Source organism: Lampetra fluviatilis, chromosome 22, assembly GCF_964198595.1.
Source record: "Lampetra fluviatilis chromosome 22, kcLamFluv1.1, whole genome shotgun sequence".
Lineage (NCBI taxonomy): Eukaryota > Metazoa > Chordata > Hyperoartia > Petromyzontiformes > Petromyzontidae > Lampetra > Lampetra fluviatilis.
In genome coordinates this window covers 6,946,380-6,965,325 of record NC_136296.1, presented here as the reverse complement: position 1 = coordinate 6,965,325, position 18,946 = coordinate 6,946,380, and the positions used below count along the sequence as shown (strand labels likewise).

Below are 18,946 nucleotides of genomic sequence, written 5' to 3'. Positions count from 1 at the left end.
GAGCGGCAGCATTGTTTGCCGGCTTCGCCCATGCGCTCTAGGAAATGTAATGAGGGGGTGGGACTGAACGCGTTGCTTTCAATGGGACGTGGGCGATGCCTGTTCCTGTATTTGTGTAAATCTCGGATTTACATTTAAATAGTGACAAGACCACACAAATATTCAGAGTTTTGCTTCCGTATCGCCGCACGATGGAGGACGACGCTCCCGTCATCTACGGCATCGAGTTTCAGGCACGTGAGATTTTCACGTAATAACGAATTGCTCGTTTTTACACCTCACGCCGTGAAGCGCTTTTAGGCCCCTAAATGCTCCAGAGGTTCTATGCGCGTGTGTGTGTGTGACAAATGTGTGTTGTGTTTTATATACATGTGTGTCCGTCCTATACGGTGTGTATGTAGCCCGCATGCCCAGCCACCGCATGACTAAACAGCTTTTGTTCGGCCGGATCGAGGGGGCTAAACAGGCGCGGCACGGGCTAGAGAAGAGATGGAGTGGTGTGGTACAGGAGGATGTGGAGCTGAGTGGACTTGCCGATGACTGGTACCAGCGGTGTCAAGATCGGCCTCAGTGGAGGAGGCTCGTGAAGGACGCTACTGGGCAGTTGGAGGCAGTCGCCCTCCAACAACAACGGAGGGCGGAGGAGCGACGCTCACAACAACGAGCAGAGCGCCGGGTGGATAAAACGCAGAAAGTTGGCACAGTGGGGAGCACAGGTGGTGTATCTGCCAGTCATCTCAGTAATTCAACCCATGGCACCTGGGTCTGTTCCGTGACCTCCTGCCAGCGGGCCTTCGACATTTCACGTGGCCTCAAAGTACACCTAGCCTGGCACCAGGGGCCGTGGTGACGTCGTCGTCACTTAGTGTCGAATGGCCGGTATTGGTATTGGCACTGTTTAGCAAACTGCTACAGAACTCTGCAACCAGTGCTTAATTTCCCTGCCACGGCTAACGTTAGTGGCAAATAGTTTGTGAGCGCATTGTGTTACTCATATGAGCCATACGTACCACTCACTTCAGTGCGTACCAACACTGGGGAAATCAACAGTGATTGTTCTAAAGATAAACTCGCCCCCGCCATAAGAATGTGGAATTGCCACCACCGGCTCTGGGCTGTAAACAGGAGGTGAGCACCGCCTCGCGTTCTCATTTGAGTAGGAAATCACTTGGATTTTTGTGTTCATGAATATGCCTCAGACCTTGACTCGATAGATGAGTATCTGATGACTTGCGTAAACATCAGCACCCGTCACTGACATCACTCAGTAGGTGATCGTTAACAGCGCCCTGACCAACAGTCTATAAGGTTTCGATTTAATGCTTTCGTGACTGCAGGGATTCATCTTCTTGGTTCTTTCGGTAAAGTCACGTAGAAGGGAAGTAATAAAATAATAAAAATAAAACATATATTATATATATTAAAACATATATTTTATTATGTTTTATTTTTATTATTTTATTACTTCCCTTCTACGTGACTTTACCGAAAGAACCAAGAAGACCGTCTATAAGGCTTTATAAGCGAGTATCTTGCATGTAGCCTATGACTAAAAACGTCCTCGTCAGATCTCGGAAGCTCAGCAAAAAGCAGCCTGGTTATTGCTCAGATGGAGGATCATCATTCATAAGAGATCTTATGGGCCACGGTTATATGTGGTCAGCAGGGGACAGTGTAGCAACATTGATTTTACTATAGTAACTATACCATGCCGTCATACTCAAATGTCTATATGATCACAATACACTATTTATGAAATATATGCTTTTCATACTTTAGTCGTGGACTCAATAATTTATTTATTGACTTGTATTTATTTTTCCGATAATCAGAACATAACTCTTTTCTCCAGTGTAACCATTTCCCTCGCTCCCATAACACCTATACGTTTATAGCAATCTCAATGACAGCCTAACCCTACCCGAACCCATATACCAGCCTTCCCACTCCACCTTATGTCTATTCCCTTATTAGTTTCATTCCAACCTCCTCATCTCCTCTCCTGACCAAATCGGGTAACTTGGCAGTTCAGAATAGAACATGAGGAAATAATCATAATAAGGCATTGCAATGCATATGTATATTCTTGGTTCTTTCGGTAAAGTCACGTAGAAGGGAAATAATAAAATAATAAATAAGAAAGAACCAAGAATATGAATCCCTGCAGTCACGAAAGCTTTAAATCAAAATGCATATGTAGTCGGGAAAAGGAGCTTGCCATGGGTGGGTCACGTGTGCATGATGTGAGAAGGCAGTTGACCAAGACAGACGTTCAAGTGACACCCAGAGGTCGGTGACCAAGAACAAGACCGACATTCAGATAGTGGACCGTGGAGGTAGGGTGTCGACTCTACAACAGCGTAGGAGTCCAGAAATAAGTGATAATGGTGTGTGCTGGCAATAATGCATTTTTTTGTGATCACCTTCGCATTAATATTTCCTCGTTTTCTATACATCCTCCTTCCCCAGTCTGCTGAAGTTCTGCTCTGCATTATTCCAGCTGATGGGATTGTAGCAAAGTTGACTTGATTTATAAACTAATTTACCGATGGGTTCATCAACCCGTACGTCTGGGTACTCCATTTTCCTCCCACATGCACAGGACCCTTGAAAAAATTATTCGTCATGCATTCAAATGCAAGAGTGTCATGAAAGAGACGTCCCTGCATAAATTACACATGTTCCAGCTATGCTATTCAATCCTCTTCAAATTTAGGCTGCAGAATCAGTACAGATGTGCTTGATTTCAATACCATTGTTAAGTATCAGAGATACTCAGAACTTATTGATCTATAAAATGTGTCGAACCAGTACACAAATACCATATAGGGTAGCAAGATTAAAATGTTCTGATGGTCCATTATAAGTCTAAGCAATACACACTTGCCATGTAATATCACAACGAGTATTCTTAAGTGCAAGCCAATTTGTTGTCCATTGAATTTTGAAATGTGCATCGTATTGAAATATATTCATCTTAGCATAATTGAATGTGTAGCTAAACAATAATTTTGTATTGGTACACTTCGCCAATCAAAATTTTAGAGTGCAAACGATAAATGTTTAAACCTTTTTTTCCAACTTAGGCTCGAACATTGACTGCACAAACAGCCGAGACAGATGCTATCCGCTTTCTTGTGGGAACACAGTCGATGAAATGTGACAATCAGGTATGGAAATTCAACATTGCTGTAGTTTTTGTATTGTAATGCTGTTGTACAACTTATACAGGGAGTAGCATAACTTGCCCTTGCAATGGGCCTATAATTATAAAATGCCTAAAATATTAAATTCTCTGGATAGCCAATTTTTGTTCATTCCAATTATTTGTATGTCTTAGAAAGCCATTTTTCCCTGTGATAAAATAACACACGTGCCCCATATGGCAGCGGTAGCAACTGAAGACGAAAAAAACGAGTAATATGTCTTCGTGTTGAAGGAGAAATAATGTTTTTTGTGAGCCAATAAAAATTATCACTTGATATGCTTTTCTGTACAGGTGCACGTGATTGACTTTGATGATGAGAACAACGTGATCAATAAGACCGTGTTCTACCATCGCTCTGGCGAGGTGTGGCACATCAGCGCCAGCCCTGGAGACAAGAATGTGGTGGCGACATGCTACAACACCAGTAAGAACCTGTGGGCAAGAGGTCCACACTTGATGACTTGTGCACATAAAATGCAAACTCCAAATGACGACTAATAATGCTACTCATTGAATGATCAATTTCACAATTGGCCAAAATGACACAAGCCGGTATGTTTGATTAGTTTGTGTAACATAAATAACAGTATCCTCCATTCAGTGTCTTTTTTTAGAGCTTCAGTTTCCAGGCCATAATTCTAGTTTGTGTGTGTGCATGCATCATTTGTGCTGATGCTTAATTATAAACAGGTTTGTGGTGTTTCACTCACTAATCATAGCTATCTTGATTCAATTGATGGTCATGTAGAACATCAGCGGCAAGTCATATCTGAACATGGCCAAGATCTGCCATTGATAAAATATTTCTAATGTAATCATCTGACACAACCCCAACATTTACAGTTCAAACAACAACCAGGAGTAGTTATGGCCACACCACCCCTTGTTGTGTTGGCAAGTCTGACATTCGCGACAGTTCGATGAGGATTCACTCGTGATATATTTTTTTTCCCCCGTCCTCGATCCACGTTCCGGTACGACTGCACAGTGGTGGACAATAAGCTGCAGTCGTGTGCGTCCGTGTGGCGTATCCCGCGGGATTTTGATTCGGGCAGCAGTGAGCCTGCTGACGAGAGTGGAACCAACCCACTCGCCCTGGAGCTGCTTTGTCACTTTGACAACAGTGGCCACGGCAACATGGCCAGGTGAGAACCCTGGAGCTCTTCAAGCACTTATGCAACCAAATGCTTTTTAACTTTTCATTGTCAACTTCGTCTCAGTATTTGTTATATTCACGCGATAAATAAGCACGCACCTAAGCGTTAATTGTAATTATATATTACACATCAAGTTTGAACCAAATCTCGAGCACATTATTGAAGATGGAAAAGTACATTGTGGTGATTTACACTGAGACCTCCTTTACCAGTGGCAAAATATAGTAATAGGTTTTTACCCTTTCTACTGGTACAAAAACTGACACCTTTATAAATTGCAATTCCTTACAGGCGAGTCACATGTTAAGTGGCTGATTACTGATCTATTACATAATTACATACACCCCCACCTCTGATCTCGAATCCTGATGGGGTTCAACAATGATGACGTCATCCTGCACTATTTAAGACCGGATGCAGGCGGATAGCTTCACTATTCTGGCAAATCGCCTGAAGATGCTGGATGTAATTTTCAGCGAAACGTCGTACTCAAATTGTACGTGTTATGGATCCACTCTTCAACACACCGGTGGGCTAAAGTAGTGAAATATTTGTCTTTTGTAAACGTGGCACATTTATTCCTGATTGGCCATGTCGGGTGGTGGAGGGTTGCGACACATTTATAAATAACTCGATCTAACCCAAAAACCTTTATTATGAATGATGAGATCCGTGGAACCATTAACTTCAGATCTTCACTTCATGGTCTGAATAGTGCATAGATGTATTGCCAAAGCACCTGAAAACATAAAGTAATGTCAATTACATTTTCTCAAAATTATGGGTGGCTTGAAGGATTATGCCCGTTGTTCATGTGGCCAGGGGACTTTGTGTGGCGAGATGTTGACTACCTCGCCTAGTATAAAGGAGGTTGTGGGTTCGATCCCAACCCTGACGCCTGTATATTTGAAGTCTGCATGTTCTCTCCGTGATGGCTTGGATTTTTCAGCGGGTCATCCGGTATTTCCCTCCACATTTAGAAACATGCGTTTAGAGTATTTGGCTGCTATGCTTTTCCACGTGATAAGCCACTTTGTTGAGCTGTAATTTGTTGCCAGGTCGCTTCTGAAAAAGAGATATACAGCTCAGTGAGCCTTACTTGGTAAAATTAAACATTGTTTGGTTTGATAACATGTCACAGCAATGAGCCGTCACCACTAAGATCTTGAGTGTAAACTTGGGCAGTCATCTGTGCTTCAACGAGGGTTGTTGATTTCAGCAAGTTGATGATCACCCTGCCCCCGGCCATCATAGACTGCACAGCAAGGCCTGCAATATAAATTAGATTCTTGACTTAATGTGGCCCAGCTCTGCCATGAGAGATAAAATATATGAAAATATATGTTTGATGTTTGGCACACAGTGAACTGGTATATAAAGAACATGAAAAACAGACATTGAAGAGACTGCAGATTTTTTTTATGCGCCACGCTATAATTATTTAGCACTTAACGATACATTTTTAAACGTGCTTACCATGCAAATAACTAATAGCTCCGTGGGCTTTACCCGGTTAAAATTTTAATAGTTTAATTTTAATGCATTTATTTAGAGTAATTTACTCATCTTTCCTATACTTTGCACTCATATCGTTATTTTGTGTTGTTTGTTGTTGTAACTGACCTGCTCCTACTGGACATCTGTGAAAAAACCCTTCATATAGCTCATCGATGTCTCCAGGGTAAACAAAGACTCTGAATTCTGAATCAAAGGAATGCATGTTTCTGTCGTGCGTGCAGTGTCTTATGGGAACCCCTTGGTGATGGGAGCAAGGCAGTCACTCTTTCTGACAACCACCTGCTATGCTGGGACCTAAAGGAAAGCTCAACACAGGCCGTTGTGAGTTGTGTTCAGTTGACTTTGTGCCCTCTTAACACGGACGTCCTGCGCAATACTGCATCTCGTTCTTACATCATATTTGGCTGGGTGACACAGTGGTTATGGCGTTTTACCTGCATTCTGAAGGCTGGGAGTTTAAACCCCAGTTGGTGGTCACCACAGCCCTTTGTCCCCCCTGTGGCTGATATAATGACTGCCACTTTGCGGGAAGTTGATCGTGGTTGTCTTTTAGATAGAGTAGCCTCTGCGCTGGGAATGTGCGTTTTTCACAAATGGCTTAGTGCTGTAAACAGGAGATGTGCGTCATCCCACGCTTGTGCGAGCAATAATCTACTTTTACTTCTTTGCTCACATCTAACGTGATATAGATAATGCATGGAACTTTCATGCCTCCAAATAACAAGACCAATCGGTGCATTTGGGATTAATTCAAATAGCAAAACTGAAAGCACTCACTGATGACACTGCCTTGCAAAGGGAATATATATATAACATGTGATCTTTCTGACAATGGTCAAACATACACACAGCTTCACTTAACATGTAATGAACATGCTCACATACCTGTATTACACATATGTGTGCATATTCAAAGCACAGCAAGCAAGTTGGAACAGTAGGGGGCACAGGTGGTGCATCAGCCAGTCATCTCGGTCATCTCAGTCAGTCGACCCGTGGCACCTGGGTCTGCCCCGTGACCTCCTGCCAGCGAGCGTTCGACACTTCACGTGGCCTCAAGGTGCACATGGCCTGGCACAAGCGTCGTGGTTGACATCACCGCCACTTAGTGGCGAATGGCGGTTGTTGTTGTTGTGCGTATTCATGATATAACTCAAATCAACATTTACTTCAGCATATGGCCAAGATAAGTAATGCCTGCTGCGAGTTGCAAAGGTAGTAATGATTAATGGAGAGAGATTAAATCAACTTACGAGTTTCTGTATAGGAGAGATCTTCTGGTGTTTCGCGATACATGGAGTTATAAGCCACATGGTGTGAAGGCCCTTTTAAAATTCCATAATGTCTTGTGAATAGTGTTATTATTTAACAATCAAATCATGGTGCGCATGTGCCTCTGGAGAGTACTGCACGGCCATGTGCGTCATTGGAAATTGTGTTTTGAATTGGATTTCCCATTTGTTGACGCAGCTGAAACTCAGCCACCTGATATATTGCGTTAACATCAGTTGTGGAGGGACAACGCTGATTGCATGCTGTGCTACGCCGCCCGAGTGTGTATTTACGTTTGCTTTTGCACGTGCGCGCACGTGTGTATGTGTGTGTCGAAGTTGTGGGGAGCGGTAGTGTCACGGTTAGCGTTTTGCGCTACGAACCCGGCGACCCGAGTTTAATTCCTGCTCACGGCCAACACCAATGACGATTTTCTGCACCGCTTCTGGGCCTCCCCTAGGTCGAGTCAGCCTTAAATGAGTAGCTGTTGCAGTGTGCAGACATCACCACGAGGGAGACAAAGACAGCCCGGTGTGGTGCTGGCTACCCACCCCCTCGTGTGCCGTTAGGGCCTTCATAGGTGCTCGTTAACAACACTTGCCCCAACGGTCTGTCTTTAAATCCTTTATATTAAGTTTGCTTGCTTGCTTGCGTGCTTGCGTGCTTGCTTGCTTGCTTGCGTGCTTGCGTGCTTGCTTGCTTGCTTACGACCGTGCAAATCTTTCGGTCGTTTTTTAACCCACTTCCCGTGATCCAATCGAGCTGACATTTTCCACACAGACTCGTTGTGCGAGACAATTAATGTTCGTGAAAAAAAAATTCCCAAAATTTTACACTTTTTAGGCAAAAATAAATTATTTTACATATATTCAAATAGAACTCATTCATGGCTTTGGCTGAACGTCACAGTATAATAGCCCAGAGCGTAACCCCTCCACAGGCCGTGGCGGAGTAGCGCAGTTGGTAGCGCCCTCGCTTCCCATGCCAAAGGTCGCGGGATCGATCCCCGCGTCCTACACAGGCGAATATATTGTTAAATCCTTTATATTAAGTTCACTGCCACGCATATAAAGGATTTATAGTGAAAAACTTTGTTTTTACGGGTTATACTTATTTGTTGTTGAAGTTGACGAGCTCCACATCACTGGAGGGGAAGGGTCAGCTGAAGTTCACTGCTGGACGCTGGAGCCCCCATCACAACTGCACGCAAGTGGCGACGGCGAACGACACGGTCATCCGTGGTTGGGACATCCGGTCCATGAGGCAAGGAAACTACTTAACAACTGTGCCTTCAAGAACAGCAGGCTGCAACACAACTCTCAGCCCTGTCAGTCTGAATACACCCACAGCAGAGTAACCTAATACATTTATTCATGACGCATTGCCCACCCGCTGTTGAATAATAGTTTGTTTTTAACGGTGCAATTGATAAAAAAATGTAGAGGTTTTTTGTGCCCTGCCATAGCCTATTTTTTCCACTTTCTGAGTACAACATGCTAAATACTGATGAACTTCGCTTTCATTGCTTGAGAATGTTTACTACAGGTGAGATGTGTATACAGTTTGATTAGAAACATACACCATTGGGTCCGTAATCATATGTTTGTTTCGGAAATGGTCACTCAATGCCCGCATTCACTGAATGTTTCAATTTCGGCCAGATGAGGGCAGCAGTTTATAGCAAAACTGCAATGTGGCTAGGATATTCTTTGTACAACACAAACTTCAGATTTTACTTGCATTGGCTAGCAGTGTCCTGTATAAGGCGTATGAATAAAATCATCCCTACAAAGATCACTGGCTGGATCAGTCGCGTGTTTAGCTGCAACGTTGCAGGTTCAAATCCAAACTCGGCTCTCCTGAACACATGCTTCGTGAATATTATTGAACAAGCAAATATTCAATTTTAATTTGCGCATTATACATTGTAATGATGGGGCCGAAAGCTAAGGGATAATACCATATCAGGGTAGTTGAGCTGGCACTGCTGAGATCTGAGGTTTGGATCTTGAGAATCCTTTATTGAATAATTATTTTCTGAAGTGAAGTGAGACTTTATTCTGACGGGGTCACCAGTGTCAGAACAAACAACTTTATAACATTTTGTTACTTAATTTTTTTATATTCCATCTCTTGACGATAATATGCATTGGCTCCATTGCCATGTTAAACAGATTCCACGCAAGGTATATACACGTTTTCCACCGAGCGTAGTAAGTGGCTGCTGAATTTTGTGTATAAGTAGTTATGGGACCTCATCTTCCAGAGCTATGTTATACTACAAGCTGGTGCACTGCTCGCTGAAACAACCTCCAAGTGGAAATTCATTTTTCTCAAGAGACTTGCATCCCACTGGGATTTTTGCACACAGCGTTGGTGTACGGTGCTTTTTCTGCAATATTTTGCTGTCTTTTTTTGGATTTTCTGTTTGCACTCAGTCACATATTCACTTTAAGATGTTTTCTTGTTCATGTTTTTGTTTTTTGTTTGTTGCGGTTGCACCCGATTCAAGAGCCGAATGGCTCACAAGGCTATACCTAATAAATGAACTTGAAACTTGAATTAGGGTGAGAGCAGACTTACAATATGATTACGGGGAGATTGAATAAACATAGATATGTCATGTTGCACAATTACCACAGTTCAATGTAAGTTATTGATCATCTGGGAAAAAAAGCAAATCTTCACTTTGGCCAGTGACTGCCCGAGTGCATTTAAACAACGTGTTGCTGATTTAAAGCTTTCGTGACTGCAGGGATTCATATTCTTGGTTATTTCGGTAAAGTCACGTAGAAGGGAAACAATAAAAATACCGCCACTTTTTTCAAATTTTCTTGCAGTGTTTTTCACACCTGATGATGATTGCTTGTGTTGCAGTCGAAACGTCGTGATAATTGTATTGTTTTATATTTTTATTATTGTATTGCTTCCCTTCTACATGACTTTACCGAAAGAACCAAGAATATAATGTGTTATTGCTTTTAATTTTAAAGATACTTGAACAAATGTAAGCAAAACTCTTATAATTCTACACTCGCCTAATTCACTGGTGCACTTTAGGGATGCGTCGACGTTAACCCCGTTTTACGTGTCCCAATGCAGACAGGCTTATTGCATAGAGAACGCGCACGGACAGCTGGTCAGAGACATGGACTTCAACCCAAACAAGCAGTACTACCTGGCGAGCTGCGGTGACGACTGCAAGGTCAAGTTCTGGGACACCCGGAACCCGACGGAGCCTGTGCGCAGCTTAGAAGAACATTCACATTGGTGAGTCTTAGAAGGGCATTCACATTGATCAGTCTTAGAAGGGCATTCACATTGGTGAGTCTTAGAAGGGCATTCACATTGGTGAGTCTTAGAAGGGCATTCACATTGGTGAGTCTTAGAAGGGCATTCACATTGATCAGTCTTAGAAGGGCATTCACATTGGTGAGTCTTAGAAGGGCATTCACATTGGTGAGTCTTAGAAGGGGCATTGACATTGATCAGTCTTAGAAGGGCTCTCACATTTATGAGTCTTAGAAGGGCACTCACATTGATCAGTTTTAGAAGGGGCACTCACATTGGTCAGTCTTAGAAGGGCATTGACACTGATCAGTCTTAGAAGGGCATTCACATTGATCAGTCTTAGAAGGGCATTCACATTGATCAGTCTTAGAAGGGGCACTCACATTGATCAGTCTTAGAAGGGGCATTCACATTGATCAGTCTTAGAAGGGCATTCACATGGATCAGTCTTAGAAGGGGCATTCACATTGATCAGTCTTAGAAGGGCACTCACATTGGTCAGTCTTAGAAGAGCATTCACATTGATCAGTCTTAGAAGGGCATTGACACTGATCAGTCTTAGAAGGGCACTCACATTGATCAGTTTTAGAAGGGCACTCACATTGGTCAGTCTTAGAAGGGCATTGACACTGATCAGTCGTAGAAGGGCATTGACATTGATCAGTCTTAGAAGGGCTCTCACATTGATCAGTCTTAGAAGGGCACTCACATTGGTCAGTCTTAGAAGGGCATTGACACTGATCAGTCTTAGAATGCCACTTACACTGATCAGTCTTAGAAGGGCACCCACACTGGTCACTGGAAGTGAAACTGTGCTACTTTACATCATCAATAGACAGGTTTCCATTTTAATAGCATTGTTCTGTATTTTTTCCATGATTCATCGGTATTCTTTGTTATTATTTTCATACATTTTTTCTATTTTCACCATTGGAACCACTGACGGGAAGCACAAATGCATTCAAATGCCGCACATCAGTTGTAATGCTGTGCCACAGTGCAGCAGTGTGCATCGATGCTGCACGTAAGAATGTGATGTTAATAAGACACCAAATTTAATTGCAGTCAACATAAATATATAAAGATATGCTTTGTACGTTTATATAAATTAATCTGACACATACATGTATTATGTTTAAGAACTACACAAGACGTGGACAGCGTTGAAGTAACATTTTACAATAGCTTTTATATGGAACTAGCAGAAGTACCCGGCGTTGCCCGGGTGAAAAATATATTTCTTAATAACCTTACATATATACACAGATGGGCTGCTACCCCTGCCCCCCCCTCCCCAGCCACGATCTCCTCGGCCGCTGTGCAGTAATATGTACGGCCTATAGTGTGGTGGGGTGTCGAGGCCTAGTACCGTGCAGAGCCTCCGGCCTCGCATAAATTGCCCACCCGGCTGAGGCTGGGTACTGGGGCCGTTACCCCCCCCCCACCCCGCGCTACAATAATACTGTCTAATCGCTATAATTGTATTATCTACCGACCCTATAATAGTAATTGCACACATTGGGGTGGGGGGGGGAGTGAAGAGGACGTGAAACTATGATGAATTTACCTCAGAGTCGCGTGTTAATGCGTGCGCATATTTTTAACGGGAATTAAAAATGGCGTCCACCCCGCAGCGAATGCGTCGCTACCCGTTGCCAGGGGCAACCGCCGTGGAAAACCAAACGGACCAATCGTGTCTCGCAAATCCCTCACATTTCGTCCAATGAAACTGCGTATGGTCCGGCGACACACAGACAGACAGACAGACACACACACAGACAGACAGACAGATTTGCGATTTTATATATATAGATACAAACGAGGTGCTGGTTTCTAGATGTCAACATGGGCAGGGAAGTAGAGCAGTGAGAAAAAGATAAATACAACTTTTTTTTATTTACCAGGTAAGGCAGACTGAGCTAAAAAGCTCTTTTTCAGAAGTGACCTGGCCGCTAATGATAGCTCAACGAAGTGGCGTTTTACGTTGAAATTTATAGTAGCCAAATAATATAAATGCATGTTTATAAATGTGGAGGGAGAGACCGGAAGACCCGGAGAAAAATCCACGCGTCCGCGGGGAGCACACGCAAACTCCAAACATACAGGCGTCAGGGTCGGGATCGAACCCACGACCCCCTGCATACCAGGCGAGGTGGTTAACATCTAAACCACCGCGGTTCCCTGCAGTGGCAACACCGGAGGAGGAGAAGGAGTAGCGACCGCCTGGCACGTTGAGTCCAGTGCTGGGAAAGGCGAGCAAGCGAAGGTGGTGGTGCGTGCTGGCACGTGTGACGTTAACGAGGCCTGCTTTTGCCCGCAGGGTGTGGAGCGTTCGCTACAACCACTCGCACGACCAGCTGGTGCTGAGCAGCAGCAGCGACAGTCGCGTGATTCTCTCGAACATGGTGTCCATCTCGTCGGAGCCCTATGGGCAGGGGGCTGATGATGACGATGATGAAGCCAGTGATGCAGACGAGAAGGTCGACACGGAGCCAAAGTAAGCCTTTTGCACCCTACAAGTTACCCCGCTGTGGTTTTTGCTTGCTGTTATATATTTTAACCACGAACTATAACATGCCTGTGAAAATTTAGTTGAAATCTCCCACACCAAAGACTCTTATTGTCCTCTGACACATTACCTGCAATTATTATAAATATTTTGTTCACTTTTTTTTACCTGGTTTAAAGGTCAAAAATGATGTGCAACGCATCATCAATACCATAGGTCCTTGGTACCTTCTGGACAGATTGGGTCCTGAATTCTGTTGACGAAAATATATCAAGTATTGACACAGAGGAACAATGAAAGTCTATTACAATGTAGATTATGTATTTTCTTAAGCTTTTTATGCAGGAAATTCTTAATTTCTAATGCACTTTCACTGGGGTCCTGTTTCAGGATATTCGATAATTTCCTTTTTTAAATATCTTCGGGTCTTTTGGGTGTACCCAGGAAAACTCTTGCTTTTGATAGAATATCAGTCAAACTGCACAGGGGTAGCTCAGTAGTCGTCCTTGCTGTACTCCTACCTATATTATGATCCAGTTGTGAAATAGCAATTTCTGGGTGATCCATCAAAGCCACGTGGGTCTTGGGAATTTGAGAGACTTAACTGGGTAAATTAACTACGGGTTATTAAATATAATTCCTACTGAAATGAGCAATGTGGCAGTGCTCATTTTTGCCAGTCCTCAGCCAGTGGTGGAATTTCTTCATTGTCATTGTAGGGGCCAGTTTAACCGTAGGGTGACCACGATTGACCTCCAAATAGTTCCTACTCATTATTTTGATCGATATTAGCCTGAAGCAATTCCCAATCATGATTTAAACTTGCAGCCTTTCCATTACGAGTCCCTGGCTCTTAACTACAGTGGCACCCATCTAGTCAAAAGAATATAGGTGATTTTCTTAAATAATAAGATTAGAATTAAGTCATCAAAAATGGTCACCGCATGGCCGTCTGGAACGCTCTTCCGATATTAGGAAGCCACTGGAGCTATGCACTTTGAAATCTAGATTTAAAACTCATTTCTTCAGAACTGCCGTTTATATGTAGTTGTTGTCCTTCCCAAGCATCTCCGATTATCACGGTTGGCTACGTACGATGTGAAAGAAATTCGATAATTTTCTGAAATAGCAAGATTATAATTAAGTTATCAACAAACCTCTGAATGGCTGCCAGTACTGGCAAGAGACGAAGATCTGGCAATACACGACTCAGGTGTGCGGTTCCACCGTTCCCTCCCCCCGCCCCGTGAACAGGAGTAAGGAGCCCCCTCAGGACAGCATCATCGCGACGTATGAGGAGCACGAGGACAGCGTGTACGCCGTCGAGTGGTCCGCCGCCGACCCCTGGCTCTTTGCCTCGCTCAGCTACGACGGGCGGCTCGTCATCAACCGCGTGCCCCGCACCGTCAAGTACAAGATCCTGCTCTGAGGCGATGGCAACCGGCGTGCGTGGGCCTTACCCACCCAATTGCTGTTGCCACTTTACTCGAGCCAGGAGGCCACACGCTGGGCTCTGGTGCCCTTCGTGCTGTGATATTTGAAATTCAGGTTTTTTTTGTGTGTGTTTGTCAGGCACTTTGGTGACGTCCGGTTGTATTGTGACACGCAGTGCCAGGTTGTATGCATGCATGTTGAACTTCTTTCGCACCGTACGTGGCCAACCGTGCTAATCGGAGGTGCGGGGGAAGGACAACAGACTAAACACAGAAAGCAGTTATGAAGAAATTAGTTTTCTATTTAGATTTAAAAGTACATAGCTCCAGTAGCTTCCTAATATCGGAAGAGCATTCCAGACGGCTGCAGAAGCGCATCTGAAAGCGCGCGATGCAGTGACCGTTAATCACTGTGCACGTACACAGAGTAAAGGTCTGTAATGTGCGTGTATTGCATCCGTGCATTCGCTACCGCACTACGCTTTAATCCCAGTCACCCGAGTTCGATTTTCCCACAATCACAAAAATGTAGTGCCATGTGCTAGAATAACCTGTTCTGGGCCTCCTTCAGGTCAACGCCATGCTAGTCCATGCGAGTTGGTGAAGGTGGGGAGCATAGCCGTGGGGAGCATAGCAGTACAGTATAACACGTAATGTTCCTGCACTGCCCTTTGCTGCCCACATGTAGTTCCTCTAGCCTATAACACCTATTGTGCATGGGGATCAATCATCCCTCTCCCATTGTATGGTACCTGTTCACATCCTCGCCTGCTACATCTCAGACGCAATATGTGCATCCTGCCCTGGCTTATCACGCTATAGTTTATCAAGGACGGTTTAGAATTTAAGCGTTTAGGAATGGTCTATGGTCATGGGGTAAGCAATGTAACACATTTTTTTTCAAATCTGCTGCGAGTAGTTTGCAGAATCAATTCTATGTTCAATTCTATGATCTTAATTTTGTGCAGCAGTGAACATCTTTAACTGGTTCCTTTCCACAAAGAACGGTTTCGGTCTAACGCTATCATGCATTGATTTAAACCTGCCGATTGGTCGTGCTTGCTATTTTTAGTCTGGATCAAGGAATACATGGATATTTTGTAAAATAATTTGCCGCTCTTATGGTTTTGGAATAGGTCATCAAAATTATTTCTTCTAAAGAAAATCAATCTATTCACTCGCTATTGTCCTTCACATGATGTACACATTTATAAACATGTAGATAGATGTATGAAACCATAGATATATAAACTAACGCTCAGCACACACTTATATAATTTGTATATTTAAAGATATGCTTTAATTATCTAAGCAGAGATAGCAGTATAATCTGTAAATCTACTTGATCATTAAGTTAATCGAATCTTGTGCCCCCCCCCACCCCTATGAGATTGCTGGTCGTAATAACATGCTTTGAATATGGCGCACTATAATGCTTCAAGAGTCTTAAGAGAACTTTACTATAATAGTACTTAAACTCTAAATTCCTAAAACCTGCACTCTGCAGAGCTGGGCAGGGAATCTCAAAGCTGTGTAGCAACTTGTTTGTGAGACAAGCTTGAGCAACCACGTGAGTGTTCATAATTACTCTAATGGGAACTTGACTTTCACTGAGCACTTACTGAGTATCCTTATAATCTGTTCAGCTCACGCGCAGTCCAAACAGAGCTGGTAAGACCCAGCCCTATCGGGCTAAGTGCCTTAACCCCCTTTTACCTGTGCAATTGTGTTATTATCTTAGAAGACACACAGCCAAAATGTCCGCGGGTAATGCTCACGGCATCGATTTATCAGGCTGCCCTTTGCTGATATCGTTTTCTTTAGTGTCCCAAGTGGGACATCCCCACTTGTGTCGAATTTGCGCAGGAAAAACCGCTTCAAAGCAGCCACAGTGTGTGTTTTTATCGAATTAAAACAATACATTTACATTTTCACATTGGGAGGGGGGCGGTGGATTGTTCTGGCAAGCATTAGTAGCCGTCGTGTGATGTCAGGCGTAGCGAGAGGATGTTTCAGTTTCACTGGCCAGCCCTTCTTCTGGGCTTGCTGTTACATGCTCGAAGCAACAGATTGCATTTGCCTGTACAAGCCACGTATGGCTTTTCTTTCATTTTCAGGAGTGGTAAAACAATAAAGGCAGTCTCTCCATCACTTTGCCTAAACACGAGCACAGGTAAAACCCCAGGTGTGCATCCGATTGTTGGCACTGAAATATTTAACTAACAAAACATTCCCTTTCGCTGGGTGCCCTTTTTAAGTTTTCATGCTCATGGCTGCTGCGACTGAGAGCCACAATGTATATGCAATCCATAGGTCATAGCAGGTAATATCCACGATTTAATCTACACGATACTATAGTTAAAGCCTTTAAACACATCGATGTGCTGCTTTCATTACCAAGTTAATTTCTACAAATGCGTTCCAACCTATTATTTCCTTATTTTCATCCCATTCCATCTTAAATAATTGCCCAAGGTGTACACACTCTGATGCCTTTTCATATTTCCAGTTTTATTTAGCAATATTGTTGTGCATGGCTTTTGTTTTGCACGGATAGTTCTTCAATCAGTTCCTGTCGCTAATTTCCATTGCTTTTTTATGACTGCCTCAACAGCAAATCTGAGATGGCTGTTATTTTCTTTATTTTAGAGCGTTTATTTATCCAATCCAGTGTTCGAAATTCCTCTTCTGTTGGCGTTAATATATATCGGGTTATCTCTGATATATATTGTTAATCTAATGCGATCTCTGTGTCGCTGTTTCATCCATGTGAATGGTTTTCATTCTGAATGTTATACTTATTCTGTGATAGCTTGATGACAGCAGCAATTTCTCCCGAGTCAAATGCTTTTGCGTCATCTTCAAAGGCTAAGCATAATGGTAATGTCATGATGGCGACCAAAAGTATCTCCAGGTGATGGGACTATTTCTTTGAGACCGACTTAAGTGGCCTGAAATGTGTTTAATGGATCCAGATTTCATGAACCCAAAACTGAAAAAGTGGCCCCGTTGTTTCCTCAATAGAATTCCTCTCGGTAGTCCACGAGTGAGGAGTGTCGTGTTTCGGAATGGGGCACGGGTGTGAACGCAAGGTGCCTGTGTTCAACCCCTTGCAATTGTGCCTCATCACGCATGGTTTCATAAACAAATTTAAAGGTATTATAAATAATGTATCTCCATTTCCATCTTTTCGAGTGGTTTCCTTTTGTAGGATTGTAGAGTTATTGTAAATTAAACAAGTAGTCGTTTATGCGATGATATGCTTTTGGTTTATTAAAATTACTGGGTTTAAATGTGGTTATACATTTGCGTATTGTTCAGTGCTTGGCCAGTGATTCTCCAAATGTTTGCATTACAAATGTACATTTTCGTGTCCACTTTTAGGGGGATTCTCAAAATGAACTCTGAAGATACTGTAAATATTACATGGTACCAAATGAACAAATTAGAAATAAAGTGTGTGTGTGTGCTAGATTCTGGTTTGTAATTCACTGCTATGTGCATAGTGCAATGCCAAGTTCACTCATTCAGATTTGACACGCGTATATTTGATGTTGGCGATGTGCGCAAGAAGCCCTGCTCCGTTCAGTGACCTGTACTGCCTTTTACTCCCATGAACTGGAAACGGTTGCCTGCGAATGTATTCATTTAAATACTTCGCTTGGGAAATCCATTGAGGTGGAAACATCTCGGTTTGCAAGGGCGTTCAAGAAATGGAAACATTGTGTTTAATTACGTTCTCCAACTGTGTCCAGAGCGTGCTGCTTGATGGAATGCATTGCTAGGAACAATAGCAAACATATGGTGCATGCCTCTTAGCTTGTAAATGCCAACGTTTACTTGGCTTATCCGATCCTTGTAATCAATTTGTTTGTCAGTGTAAATTGGAAAATAACTCTTACTACATTTCACTAATGATGAAGCATGGTTAAGCATTACCCGTTTTTTGCATATGAAAGATGGGGCGAAATAAATATGCTTGCAACTTCAATCAACCTTTTCCTCACACAAGTGGGGTACATCCGTGCGGGTGGTTAGTGTGAGCAAACAACGCAATAGAAAACGATGGTTTTAACAACCTCGGTACTAAATTTCGATTTAAAGCTTTCATGACTGCAGGGATTCCTCTTCTTGGTTCTTTCGGTAAAGTCACGTAGAAGGGAAATAATAAAAATGTTACATTTTTTCCCTTCTACATGACTTTACCGAAAGAACCAAGAAAATTGGGCACGGTTTACATTTTAAACCCGCTGACAGTTTTTTTATTATTATAAATTTGTTTTATTCCACATCCTTTCTCACATCATACATTGCAACATCTTGACATTCTGGACGGCATTACCAGTTGCATCGACGGTATCAGGCACACCGGACTCATCAGAGGGGGTTGGGGGGGTTGGCCAGGTCATTGCCATTCTGGGCTCAGGTATTTAAGACTGTTCTAAGGTTTAGGAATGGACCCCATGCACGTGCTGTATTCTTCTTCCTTGTCTCTTGAGCTCCGCTCAGACAGACGCTCCAGTGCTGAGATTGGGCACCAATGAATACAACCATCGAG

At 43.1% G+C, this 18,946-nt stretch overlaps 1 protein-coding gene across 1 annotated transcript; it reads left to right on the top strand.

Moving 5' to 3' along the window:
* The first annotated feature begins 63 nt into the window (after positions 1 to 63).
* On the top strand, positions 64 to 18,561 carry EIPR1 (EARP complex and GARP complex interacting protein 1). The gene is made up of 9 exons (XM_078866322.1): positions 64 to 233; positions 3,087 to 3,170; positions 3,500 to 3,632; positions 4,197 to 4,353; positions 6,105 to 6,204; positions 8,282 to 8,418; positions 10,258 to 10,425; positions 12,767 to 12,943; positions 14,210 to 18,561. Exons 1-9 carry the CDS (start codon positions 192 to 194, stop codon positions 14,382 to 14,384), a joined length of 1,173 nt encoding a protein of 390 aa, XP_078722448.1. The 5' UTR covers positions 64 to 191; the 3' UTR covers positions 14,385 to 18,561.
* The last annotated feature ends 385 nt before the right edge of the window (positions 18,562 to 18,946 follow it).